Raw genomic sequence first — 13959 nt, 5'->3', positions numbered from 1 at the left:
GATGTGGCCCCCTGTGGCCACACTCTCTTTTGTTTGATGCTGGGCTTGATGAGTTTCACTCTCGGTCTGTATGCTGGCATTAGCATAACAGTGAGGTGATCGGAGAGCCCGATGTGAGGGAGGGGGATGGCTTTGTAAGCTCCTTTATGTGATGTGTACACTAAGTCCAAGATGTTGTCTCCCCTTGTTGGGAAGTGCACATGCTGGTGAAACTTTGGAAGAACGGCTTTGAGGTCAGCATGGTTGAAATCTCCAGCGAGGATGGTGAAACCGTCTGGATGTGCCGTCTGTTGTTCACTGATAGCCTGATACAGTTCGTTAAGCGCTGCGTTTCTATCACTGTTGTTGTTTGTCGGTGGGATGTAAATCGCAAATATAAGAATTGCGTTTGTTTCCCTGGGTAGATGGAAAGGCCTGCACTTCACAATCATAAATTCTGCCAGTGGTGAGCAATGTTTGCCTACCACAGTAGCATCCCGGCACCACGCATCGCGGATGTAAACACAGACCCCGCCACCCCGGGTCTTCCCTCTGTCTGTGATAGCCCTGTCCGCTCTGTAGCAGGTTAGCTGCTCCAGTTGTATGGCAGAGTCTGGAGTGTTATCCTTTAGCCATGTTTCAGTGAAAACAAGCACACAACAGTCACTCACTTTTCGATTCGCTGATCTCAGAAGTCGTATGTGATCCATTTTGTTATCCAGTGAACGTACGTTCGCCAAGAGGATAGATGGTATGGCTGGGCGTGTTGGATTAGCCTCTAGCCTAGCTCGGATGCCTCCCCGTTTGCCCCTCTTTCTTGTCCTTGCGCACCGCTTCCGACACCTCTTTTCCGGGGGAGGGGTAGCAGGCGAGACCGGTGAGGTAGCAGGCCGGCGTAGCAATCCTAGTTCCTTTAGCGTCTTTGTTACGTCCGAGTTTAAAACTTTGCAGATCTTGTTTCTTTGGATGTTTAACAAAGCCTGTCGATTGTACATGTATTCCGACGTACACTGACGGGAGACTCTTACAGGTAAACACTTACTAGACGAACAAAACATCACATTGTCGGGAGAGCTTGAGGTCGCTGCGTCTACACGCGCCGCCATATTGTACAAGTGGTGTACTCACCTTCACCAACCACATTAAGTACTGGGAATTTAAATAAAAGATGTTAGGCTGTAAAAAAAATAAATAAACAAAAACAAGAAAAAAAAAAATAGATAAATCAACAAAAAAAGAATCAGATAAAATAAATAAAATTATATAATATAAAATAGGATGGGTTTAAAACAAATATAATAAATTGAGGAAACGAAATCATAAAATAATAATAAAACCAAATTTAAGCTGAGAGACTTGAAGAGAAAGAAATGTAAGCAAAATACTAATTATGAATAATAAAAAGATATTCAACTAAAATCGTTAATTAAAAGGTAAGTCTTAAACTTTCTTTTAAAAATATCCATTTCCAGCTCTTTACTTGCAAACACACAAATACTCATAAATGCATATTTAGGCAAAATTCATTTAGTTTGTTAGGATGCTGAGAGTCAAAGTGAAGCAAGTCGATTGCTTTGATCAGCTCAGGTTCTGAATCTGTTCAAGCAGATTTACATTTTTACATAAACAAATTGAATGGAAGTGCACCAAATGATTATTTATATGCATGGGTGTATAATTTGTTTACTCACATCTTTTATTTTTCATGTATTTTGTTGAATTTAAAAGACCAGCAGCAAATCTGAAGGGTCCATGTGGGAGTAAGAGTGTGTGAGGAGAAGTGTGACGCTATTTCTGAAGGTCTGTGAAGAAGCCTTGAGGTTATTTCACGGCTTAAAGGATTAATTATCTCCTTCATGTCCATGTTTGCACACAGGGTAGACAGACAGTGACAGCTGAATAAGAAGTGTGTTGTCCCACCTTCAAATACAAACACACACACAGACCATATATACCTTATAATATGTATCTTTAATTTAATTAAACTATCTTGTACACATCTACAGGTAAATGGAATATCTATACATTCTATAATGGATATGAAGTTCTGCGTATAAAAGCTGAGAGCAGTCATTCCTGTAATTATTTTTTTTAATTTATTTATGTTAAGATCATAAGTTGTTATGTTTCTTTGGCATCACAGTGTTTGTTTTCAGGTTACAACCTGTTCCTTTTCTCATCTTGAGAAATCTGCCTTTTCTCGAGGTAACCGCCTGTTGCTACTGTTTCTGCTGAAATTAAGATTCATCAGACCAGGCAATGTTTTTCCATCTTCTGTTGTCCAGTTTTGATGAGCCAGTATGAACTGTAGCCTCAGTTTCCTGTTTGTAGCTGACAGGAACAGCACCTGCTTGTTGTATTTGAATTAAATTTTCATCCACACAGCTGCTGCTCACTGGATATTTTCTCTTTTTCAGGCCATTCTCCTTAAACCCTAAAAATGGCTGTGTGTGAAAATCCCAGTAGATCAGCAGTTTCTGAAAGAACAACAACCATGCCATGTTCAGTGACTTAAATCCCCTTTCTTCCTCATTAGCAGGGAACTCGAAAGTATTGCGAGGGAACACAAAGATAAGAATCTCCCTGTGTTCCTTAGGGGTCTCCATACTCTCTCCTTTCTAACCTAAAAAAAAAAGATAAGAATTGAACTTCGAACTAGCTCAAGAAAAGCATACATAATAAATAAACAAATAACCAATAAATAGAGGTGCAAAGTATCTGCAGCACAGAGCCGCTACCTCTTCGTACCTGCTTGAGAAACCTCGTACATGGCGGGTCGCGGGTGGGAGTTTTCACAGGGTGGTGTGTGTCTTCATACACCTATCATGATATGTCCTATGGACTTTTTTACTTCTTTACCATCTCAACCAGCTGTTATTCAAAACCATCAATACAACCTTGTTGAACTTTTCGTAAAAGAGGGACAGTAGAAATTACAACTTTCTCCTTTCCGTTTTTTTTTTTTTTTTTAAGCCACACTCACTTCAAATTTATGACCAATCACACAATAGTTTTTTGACAGTTTATAAGAAAATAAATAATTAAAATAAATTCTGCCCATTTAATGTACTGAGAACAAGCTCAGAGAGCTCCTAAACTAGGGCTGCAAGAATAAAAAAATGTCACCCCTTTTTTTAAAGGCCTGGTAGAGAAATAAATTCCTTTGTTCTTGCAGAATTTGAACCGGACCTCGACAATCATTAAGTCTTCAGTACTGAAACTACAGATGTTCAATAAATATCCAAAAAAAAAAAAAAAAAAATTGTTACTTTATCTAATGCACTTCTATCACAAAGAAAAAACTAGAAACTATTAGTAGTATGTGAAGGTATTTGTATTATTAACATTATTATGTTAATGTATAATGTAAATTTTATTGTAAAGGTTGAAAAGACAAAGGTAAAACATGCTGTAACAGCCTGTTCACACGCACACAATGTTTTTGTATTTATACACTAGAATCACAGTACAATTGGATAAATATAATCAAGAATCATTTTGAAAGTAGGACACAAGGAATTATGGGACTTAATCATTCCCTTGTTTTAAAAAAAGGATACTCCAGTGCTTACTAAAGTAGATAATAAAGGATAAACTGATGCAAATTTTTGTAGAATTTAGAGGATTCAAACAGCTCTTCTAATAGCTGTCCATTAATTTAATTAATTAAGAAGCCCATTAGCAAAATAGACTAAACATGCTACTATGCCATACTATTCCGTATGTGTCTTGGCTGGCATTGGAGTGCTCCCTTGAGAGAGGGAGCAACTCAGACCTGGATAGTAAATGGATGGGTTCTCTATCACCTTGACCCCGATGTGGAAAAACTATGCAGGACCATGCAAATCATGACTACAGGTATTCCTGGCTTACAGGAGGATAACAGGTTCAACCGATTTTCTAGATACTAAGATTTTCAGAAAATGTTAAGCCACCACAGTCCCACCAACAAAAAATATACAGTATTTAGCAGTATCCTGGTCTGAAGCGTGCACTCTAAGAAAAAATCTTGTACATTTACAGTAAAATACTGGCAGCTATAGACAGCAGTATTTTACTGTAAATTTACATGACCTATACTGTAACTTATTTTTACAGTATCATACTGTCAAAGTAAGTACAGTACAGATACTGTAAAATAATGGTAAAATACTGGTAAGTATAGCTGCCAGTATTCTACTGTGAATTTACATTTTCAATACTGTAATTTCTTTTTAAAGTAGTTTACTGTTAAAGTAAATACAGTAGTGCAACTAAATTTACAGCAAAATACAGGCGTCTGTAGCTGCCAGTATTTTAAAAAACACTGTTCTTAAAGTAAATTGTCACATATCTATGCCTTGGTGAATCATTGAAAAAAAGCCCCCCCCCCCCAAAAAAAAAAAAAAAATTAAACCTGGCTGTAGTAACTCTTCAAAAAGAAGAGCAGAGTCAATGTTGTAGTGTCTAAAACAGGGTTTAAACTGTGAACAGTTACTAGTTTGCAGGAGTCAAAGTTTCACTCACCTCTTTAAATCCAGGTGAGGGCACCATCCAGCATGGGAAAAATATTAGAAAATATGATTAGAACTTAAATAATTTGAAAACAGAAATATTTCAAAGAAAAAAGAAGTGACAACTAACCCGTATGAAGTGCCACTCAAAGTCCATCAGGTTTTTGATCAGTGTAGAAACATCTGCATTCACAGTCTGCAGTTTCTTTTGCATTATCTTGCCTGTCTTTTTAGACACCATCTTTCCATGGGTGGTCTTCGTGCCCCTTTCTGGGTTAATCCCAAGGAAGCGCCTAAAAAACACAAGATCTAAATGGGAAAATGCAAGAACTTGCCAAATAATTTATTTGGAACTTTGAAAGCTGCCAGTAACTGTAAAATATTTTTATGCCTTATTTTGAGAAATTGTGTTGTTTTTAAATGTACCAAGAAAATACATCAACAATTTTGACAACTATTAGTTATAATTTGCTTCATAGCTTTTAAATCTTGTGCAATTTGTTGTATTTAACTCACTGTACAGTGTTTTCAATATAAATAAATACAATCAATAGAATAGGTTGAATGCACTCCAAAGTCTTAGCTGCCTCATCTTGATATTGCAGGTTGAATATGTAGAAAGTGGTACTGCTGCAAGTCCTGTCACAAATGTTGGCTGGACTCCCTCAAAGATGATATGGCTTTCAGCGCTGACATCCATCCAACTACCAGTTGCTCATTGCCACCTGGGTGGACAGAGATATAAGTTTTTGTTGTGCTTTTCCTCATAAACTATTCATAGGCACCACACTTTAACACACTGAAGCTGAATTAATTTAACATGACAAAGCTATTCTAATGAAGACTTTTTAAATGTTATAGAGAGTGCTTTCCAATCTTCCTTTTTTAATGTGTAATGTGCACACATACAATTCCTATTTTTAAAGAATTGCATGTGTAATTACCAAAAGAAAAAAAAAGAAATCAACATGTTAAGAAGTATTAAGTACCACCTATAAATATTGCAAATTCTGAACTTACACAATATCAGACAAGGACTGGCAGGCAAACTTAGGCTGGTTTCATCATCTGCTGCTGTTGCATATTCCTGGATAGCATGGAAACGTATATATTAGAAATACAATATACATATGCAAAAATGGACTTACGTCAGTACTCAGCATCAGCCCATCTGGAGACTCATTGAAATGAGCCATCAATAGTTGGATGACAAGGAATGTTAAGTCGCCAGATGCATTTTGAGCCAAGATTGTCTGGACATTGGAATTCTTCACTTTGGTGCGGAGATACTCTACAACTGCATTACCACACTCCTCAACTGACAGTTCCAGGGCACGGAGGACAGGTACATCTGTCAGCAACTCAAAGTGAGAAAAGATTCCTCTTTGTGTAAATAGGTAAGGCCAGTTCAATCGCAAATCAGCTACAGAGGAAGCAGGTATCCTGTTTATGTGTCTGCGCTGGAGGCTAAATGTGGTCTCCATCAAATCTGTCACATCTGGCCTGTCATCTCCATTGATGCCGTACTTGCTGTAAGTGCTTTGTAATCTTTGACGTTTCTCCTCCACTGTGTCATCAGTTTCCTCTGGAGGGAGTTCAGGCTGGAATCTAGTACACCCATACATGTCAGTTGGTCCCCGCTTGACTCCAGCAATTCTGCAGGGTCCTGATGATCTGTATCTTTGAAAGGTCCCGGAACGGTTGATATTCTCAACTCTTGTTTTGAGTTGAGAGAGCAGAGAAATATACCCTCCAGCAATTAGCTTTCCACTTGGTGTCAAATAAGCAAAGCTACCTGGGTATTGATGGGTTATTTTCTGGCAGATTGTAAGGCATTGTGAACGTGTGGGATTAGCCTCGTACTTTTGAACTTCATCTGCAAGAATTCTTATCATTTGTCGCCTCTTGTCAGGAGGGTGTCTTTTGCCTTCTGAAATTGCTCTCTGAATTTCCATTGGCATTTTGTCCCATGGGACTTCAAAGGTTTCTGGCCAAGACCGGGAAACATTTTAGGTATCATTCCGGCTTAACACAAGAGGTGTTTGCAGTGCTGAAGGTTGTGGTGAAATTGGTAGAATGCTGGAAAGTGAAAATGTGGAAGTACTCCAAGGACTGGAGAAAGGGGATGCAGTTGAATGACTTGAAACAGTCTCCAAGTCTAGTGTGACTGTATTTGTTTCTGAAATCATAAAAGAGCACATGTGATTTAAAAATAAAACATCTACCATTATGTAATTTGTGCTTTTTGTCATCAACATCAAATATATTAGATGGTTCTTTACCTTGTTTGAAAGTGTCCAACAATTTGCATTGCTGTATGACTGTCAGCAGAACTTTGATGTCTTCTTGCTGGACATACTTCAGGTCTTCTGCAGACCCGACCCAAGAAATGATCTGGTTTGACACAGCAGTAGGATCTTGGCACAGGACTTGTATGATAAGAGTCAATGGAAGGAAGCCGAATAGCTTGGTGTTTCTCACAGATGAAATAAACTACTGAGTTTTTATGAACAATGATTTTCTTTATTTTTCCCACTAATAAGCCATCATCATTATGACCTGTTACAATATACATGTTGCACTTATACTTTGTCCCTTTAAGTGTCACATCATTGGCAATCAAAGTGTTTGATGGACCAAGGTTAAGATGTGCAACTGACTGTTGTATATTGTCATTGTAATCACTTGCAACAATCTCAGTGCCTTTGTCCACAACATCAGGTGAAAAAAAGGCTACCAGCACTGAGAAAAGCTTGCAAAAGCTGATGTCTTTCTGCCAGACTTTGGCAAATATTCCTGAAGTTGTGCAACTTTCTTGCACACTACTTGAAGCAAGTGTGCTTACTTTCAAACCTCAGTGTCCAAAGACAAATCAATGGCCCAAACTTAACAATGAGGTCTGGATAATGACACAAATAGTGATGTTTGGGCATTAATGGATGATCTTCAAAACTTTGCTTCCTAATTTGCAAACACTCTTCTATCAAAACACGGAGGTAAGCAGTCTGGCCGGCAGTAATCTTTGAAGCACAAACAAGACTGACAATCCCTCTAAGCTGTAAAATTAGCTGCCACACTTCAGCATCTGACGCTTTTTTAATTTTGTCACCAATCAACACTGGGAGCATCCTGAGAAAACACCAGTTCTGTACTGCATGTCCAGTTAGTTTTCCAGCACCTGGAGTTACCTCACAAAGTTTGTTACTTGCATCATTACCAAGATATTTGAATCTATTTATGCGCCAATTCAGGTCAAGGTAGGAGAAGTGTTTTTCTTTTGTTATGAGGTGATTACTGTACAGTGCCAAATCTGTGGAAACAATGCCCTCAAAAAGGTCATGGCCAAGACATGGAGGTAGTCCAGGCTGGCAAACATGAAACTGATCAAGCTCATTGAAGACTGAGTCAAATTTTATGCCTTTAGTATTTACTTTCTCCAACACTGGTACTGTTGGCATGAAGATGTTCTTTATACGACTCTACAGTGCGGTCAGTACCTTTGGCGAGAGGATCAGTCAAAAATGTTTGTCGAATAATCTCACAATACCTACAAAAATACATAGTCTTGCCAAAGCTTTCCACAAAGCCCCCAATACTGTGTGAACCCAAATTGTCACCGGCAATGACACACAAAGTTCCTTTGGTGATCTTCCCATCTGGCAAAGCAACACCACTTAATTCAAGATCTTTTAGATCTTTAAGAAGGGGACCAAACACAAGATCCTGCCCAAAATACTTAAAATCTTGCTCTCAACAAAGTAGCACAAGTTGCATTTGATCAATGCTAAAACTGTTGTGTGGCAGAATATTTGCTAGTGTCATATACACTGCCAAAATTTTGTGCTTTTTTTCACAGAGCCAAGAGGATTCACTATCTCAAAAGAATCCTGGTAAAGAATGACACCCAATGAGTATTCTGTATTGTTGGACAGTATGTTTTCAACAAAATTTGTGCCATCCCAAACATCCTGGAAGACTTCATCATTTCTCCTGATGGTTTTTAATATTTTATGCTGTTCCCACACTGATTTACACTGAAAAAGAGACTCTTTTGTGTTCTTCACAGGGACATACTGTGCAAAGCATTCTCTGCCTGACTCATTTTGACCAAGACAGATAGACACTGAATCAACATGACTGAAGCAGTTTTTAAAAACAGTTTTCCCCCGGGGATTTGTGTGGAGTGCCTCTGTATTGCAAGCCCTGATAATATCCTCACCTCTTACAGTGTCAATCACAGTTTCAATATGCATTTCTGCGAGTCCAAGAGTAACTACCTTTCCTTTAAGCTGGAATAGCAAATGTGACAGATTTATTGCATGTATTTCCAAATAGTCTTCTATAATAGTATTAATGGTTGAGGATGGAATGAGTAGTTTGGCTTGTAATTTCAAATAAAACAAAGCCAAATGTCTCAAAAACTGTTCTTTCTGTGTTCTCCGGAAAAATGTCCTGTTCATAACTGAGGTTACTTGAAGCATTTGGCTCCAAATTAGAAACTCCATCATGAGTATCGTGAGAGCTACACGGATCTGTTAAGCCAGCAACAGAGGGCATCAGACTTTTATCAGAAGAATATTTGTGCTTTCTTGACATGTACGATGTAAATGTAGACCTAACTGTAAAACTTTTATTGCATTGTTTAAAAGGGCATGGGACCAATCTTCCCTCTTTGAAAAGGACTTTAAGATGAGCAAGTACTCTTTATATCTTCAAATTTTGCATTACAGAACTCCACATGACATTTTAAATAGGTTTCGCTTCCAGTAGTAATCTTGTTTGTCTTCATAAATGTGACACTTAAAAGATAAAAATTTTCCGAACACTCTGCTGCATCCAGAAAAACCACACTTGAACACCACGTTTGACATGCAACAATGCTTTCGCATGTGTCTTATGTAAGCAGATGCATTACTGCACATCTTTGAACATATGTTGCACAATGTCATTTTTGAGATTTTTTAATATCTTTGTTAACACACACACACACACACAAAAAGAAAAAATAACAGAGTAATAACTGACTTTAGAATATCACCAAATTCAAACTGTACCTTTCATATGGTCCAGGAACCCAGTGGAAGTGTGGTCTGTGTGTGTGACCTGCAATAAAACAAAACAAAACAAAAAAAAACTAAACAAAAACAAAAAAAATTAGTCTATAAAAAAGAAGTTAAGAAAGCTACAGCAGAAATTACTTGTTAGCAGTCGCAGTGAGTAGATCAGTGCTGGTGTAGCGCTTGTATAAACACAGCTATTGGCAATATAGTTTAAGTTCAAATGCTAATGATTACATAAATTTACGACTATGGAAAGATGAAAAAAAAAATGTGGTCTTGCATCATTTGTGTATTAAACACACCTTAGGTATAGAAGACTTTGTGGGTTATGGCAAAAAATTCATTTCATGTTTTGCATCTACATGCAGTTCGAATGTTTCAGTTTTGTCCTTATTCAAAACATCCATTAGGTGACATAAACCCACAGCTTAATTTATTCAGTAACTTCTTGTCACTCCAAATGGCCCAAATTGACTTAATACCATGCAAAACCACAAGTTACATCCTCTAAAATTATTTTACTTACCATTTTTATGCTTTAAAACTGGAGGATGAATGCTGATTGTAGAAGTTGCAAATGCCAAAGAAGCATGTCCACTAGGAAAAAAAAAAAAATACTGTATTGGTCCATTATTTTGCAGTAGTTTACTATTGTCATCATTTTCGATTCTCACAACAGTAAAAGTAAAAGAATTTAACAGTTTTTTACTGCATTTTGGAAAGATAGTATGTTACTGCTAGAATTCTGCCGTAAATTCACAGAAATTTCAAAGAGTGGCTGTAATTTACAAAGAAAAAGCAAAACAAGATTATAAGATTGATTATATTTCTGAATTCTTTCTATACTTGTATTGTCCTTATTCACTTTTTATATCCACTGGAGTGTCTGTGTTCTGGTTACTATTCAACATTTTGATTGAGGAGTGTAATTGAAATGTTATTGCAGCATCATTTGAAAAATAATCCTTCAAAGTGAGTCGCAGGACTCCATCAACACAGTTTCACACACAGACAAGTGGATTGGTCTGAGTATGATACCTTAACTAATTCTATTGCAGTTCTTGATAAAATTTTGGAATATTTTTTGTGAGAGAAAATACAGGTAGCTACCGTGGTGTATGAAAAGTGATTCTGGTCTGTTCAGGCTTATTGTCCTTCTCTGAAACTACTTCCCTTTCTGTATTTCACACGCACTCAAGGTGTGTTATTTATTTCAGCTCAACATGTTGTAGATAATCCTCTGTTACTTATCTCTCCAGCACAGACACTCAATTCTATATACAGTACATGAATGTGTGTGTGTGTGTGGAATGAAGGTTGTATTAGCAGCGGGCTGTGGTTTTTCATTTTTCCCTCTTTTTTTCCCCCCTTAAGAAGGCCATATTCAAGTATTTACGCATGAGTGTTTGGGCTTAGATGGTGAGAGTCAGTATATTGTGTGTACTCAGTTGTAATCTTTGAAAGCATTGAAGTGTAAAGAACATGAAGGCCAAACAAAATTACCTGCAAAAGTAAAGTGTGAGCAGATTGGAGCACTTTGACTCCCAACGGTCTGCTGGCTGTTCTTGGTGAGGATCCCCGTTACAACATTAGAGGAAGAGCTGTGTTATAGATTTATGGATCACATCTGTAAATCTATGTGATATCACAGAGAAAGTATGACAATAATTAAAGTAGATTTCCTTCAGTTCTAATGTTGGCGTGTCTTGCAGTTCTCCTAAAACTTTATCCCTCTGCTTTTGATAGAGTGTGGCAGTCAAGATGAAGTCTATGCACGCACAGCATGGAGTGTGAAAAACTCATGTGACAGTGGGATTTATTGCATCTTAATTATTCAGTGATGTCTGAGCTATGTTGAATCATAAAGAGTCAGCGACAGATGGAAAAAGCAGAGGAGAAAGAAACGTGAAGTAACAGGAAATGGGGGAGTAAAAAATGTATGTCAGGTCGTTCAATCTTTTCTTTAAATAATCCAAAAGTATAATATATTGATTAACATTTTGAAGCATTGTTTTTTTTGGGTTTTTTTTTAGATTGCATTTGCTTTTTAGTAGACTTAAAGTCTTAAAAAATAAGGCTGAATCAGCATTCACCGACACAGTCTGAATCAAATGAAAGAAAGACTTTTGGTATGGGACTAAAACCATGACTGCTTTGTTAGACATCAAGATAAAAGTCACACAATTTAAGCTTAAATCCAATTTAGGGATGTCAAATTCATGTCTTTGTGTGCTGTTTTCTTGCAGGTTTCAGACATTTCCCACACTGATTGAACACATCTGACTCAAACTTAACAAGATGTTGGGCAGATCCATTTAAATTAACTGTGTTGGAGCCTATGAAGTTCTGCACAATGACTTGTTCATTTGAATCAGGTGTGTTGGAGCAGGGACATGTTGAAAACCTGCAGGACACTGGCCCAAGAGGTCCAGATGTGGTTATCCTTAAACTGGAAGCTCCAGAGTCGGACATCTTATGACCAGTTTACCATATTTAAAGCAGAACCAAAAATATAAACCTCTTCTTTCTGAAAAAACAGCATCTCTTCTTACTGCTTAAATTTACTTGCCATGTCACTGGCTGAATTCCAGTGCAGCTAATTGGTGGTAAAATGTGCCGGCAGTTTTCTTTTCTTTTTGTATTTTTCATTCTTACTTTGACCATTCAGCTCATTTGAAATCTGTTGACAATAACTTCAAAATTAGTACATATTTAAATAGAAATTAAATATATATATATATATATATATATATATATATATATATATATACCTATATATATATATATCTTAGTTTTATGTCTGAAATGTTATCTTTGTGCCATTGTAAACCAACTAAATGGCTATTCGTGATTGTATTTTATCATCATAAAATATTTGCATGGCATGGGCACTGTCTTCAATAAATAGAACTGTAATTATGTTGTTTGTTTTCCCCATAGGCAAAATTTAAGAAATACTTAGAACACTGATACATACATAAAAAGTACAGTTTAATTATGTAAAGTTGGAGGGGAAAGAAAAAAAAAAAAGCAAAGCAAAAAACAAGCAAGTTCATGGGAGTAAAGGTTTGGACACGCTACCGTTTCAAACACTGACTTTGATGATAACAGAAGGTGATTGAGAAAGTTTCTGTTTGTGAGAGAATGCATAGCAAAGCAGAAGGAAGCACGGAACCACTAAGTGCACATGTCCCATGAGTAATTCAAAATAGATAACATTTGTAAGATATTTCTTCAATCACGCTCTCTTATCTCTCTCACTGATACTCACCACACTGACAAATAAAACTGAACTAGGATCAGCCTTTTTATATATTACATTTACATATAGAGTCACTAGTGGAAACATAAAAGGTATCCCTAATCAGTCCAAAAGTAAAAAAAAATTAAGTTGTATATGTGGAAGTACAATTAAGTTGTATGAATCAGTCTAAAGAATATTTTAACAAAACCTACCTTAAGATGTTATTTTATGCTAACAATGATGTGTTGAATAGGAATGTCCAACTCCAGACCTCTTGGGAAAGTGTCCTGCAGGTATTAGATGTTTCCCTGCTGCAACACAACTGACTCAAATCAATGAGTCATTAAAGGCCTATTTCTGCTCCTTTACGTGAGTAAACAGGTACATCTGTTTCAAACGTCACAAGTTGCCGTCCTCATACTTGAATATATTTGTGCCTTGCCATGGTTGTTAGGTCAGTTCTTCCACAAGAGGGAGAGTTCACGATGTCAGTTTCAGACAACATTTGGCGACGGTAATGCGTCGCTATAAAGTTGTATCCTACCGCCCAGCACGCCTTAAACACTGGCATACCGTCTTTATTTAAAAGCTCAGGCAATTTTTATAGTTTTTGTCACTAGCACTGCCTGCTAGTGGAGGAATTGACTTAACAACCATGGCAATGCAAAACACACGTGGAAGTATGAGGATGGTGATGTATGACATTAGAAATAGACGTTGCTGTTTACATACACAAGGGAGCATTAATGGGCCTTTACATGTGTAACCGATGGACAAAACTTTCCGTCTGTGTCAAGCATAAATGGGCCTCAAGAGGCTTGTGCAGAACTTGACAACAAACTGTTGGAGACCCACTTGATTAAAATCAGCAGGGAAATGTCTGTGAGTTGAATTGCTGACCGAGGCTGCCACTCATCACGGTTCTAAAATTTCTTTAAGGGTTCTTTAAGGGTCTGTTTTGTCTGGCTTGAGAGACATTGTAGCTGGGTATCAACCTGAGTTGAATCATGGGATTTCGTTTGGTGTCTACAGATAAAATTGCCCAGGAGAAGCATTTACAAGGTGAAAATGATACTGTTGGATGATGTATGACATTGCTGACTTGCCATTTGTTTATGCAGACACTTGTTTTTATTGTGTAAAGCACTGTTTGCTGCTCTTATATGAAAAGTATTTTATTGAG

The 13959-nt window shown here is 37.3% G+C and overlaps 1 protein-coding gene across 1 annotated transcript; it reads right to left on the bottom strand.

The window, feature by feature from the left end:
* Window positions 1-5069: 5069 nt before the first annotated feature.
* Window positions 5070-6602, bottom strand: LOC121631551. Its single transcript, XM_041972553.1, has 3 exons — window positions 5621-6602; window positions 5493-5559; window positions 5070-5197 (listed from the first exon to the last, which is right to left on the bottom strand). The coding sequence occupies exons 1-3, from the start codon at window positions 6431-6433 to the stop codon at window positions 5115-5117; spliced, it is 963 nt and encodes a 320-aa protein (XP_041828487.1). The 5' UTR covers window positions 6434-6602; the 3' UTR covers window positions 5070-5114.
* Between the last annotated feature and the right edge of the window lie 7357 nt (window positions 6603-13959).

This window comes from Melanotaenia boesemani, chromosome 20, assembly GCF_017639745.1.
Source record: "Melanotaenia boesemani isolate fMelBoe1 chromosome 20, fMelBoe1.pri, whole genome shotgun sequence".
Lineage (NCBI taxonomy): Eukaryota > Metazoa > Chordata > Actinopteri > Atheriniformes > Melanotaeniidae > Melanotaenia > Melanotaenia boesemani.
The sequence above is the reverse complement of the archived record's forward strand: the minus strand, read 5'-3'. Positions and strand labels throughout refer to the sequence as shown.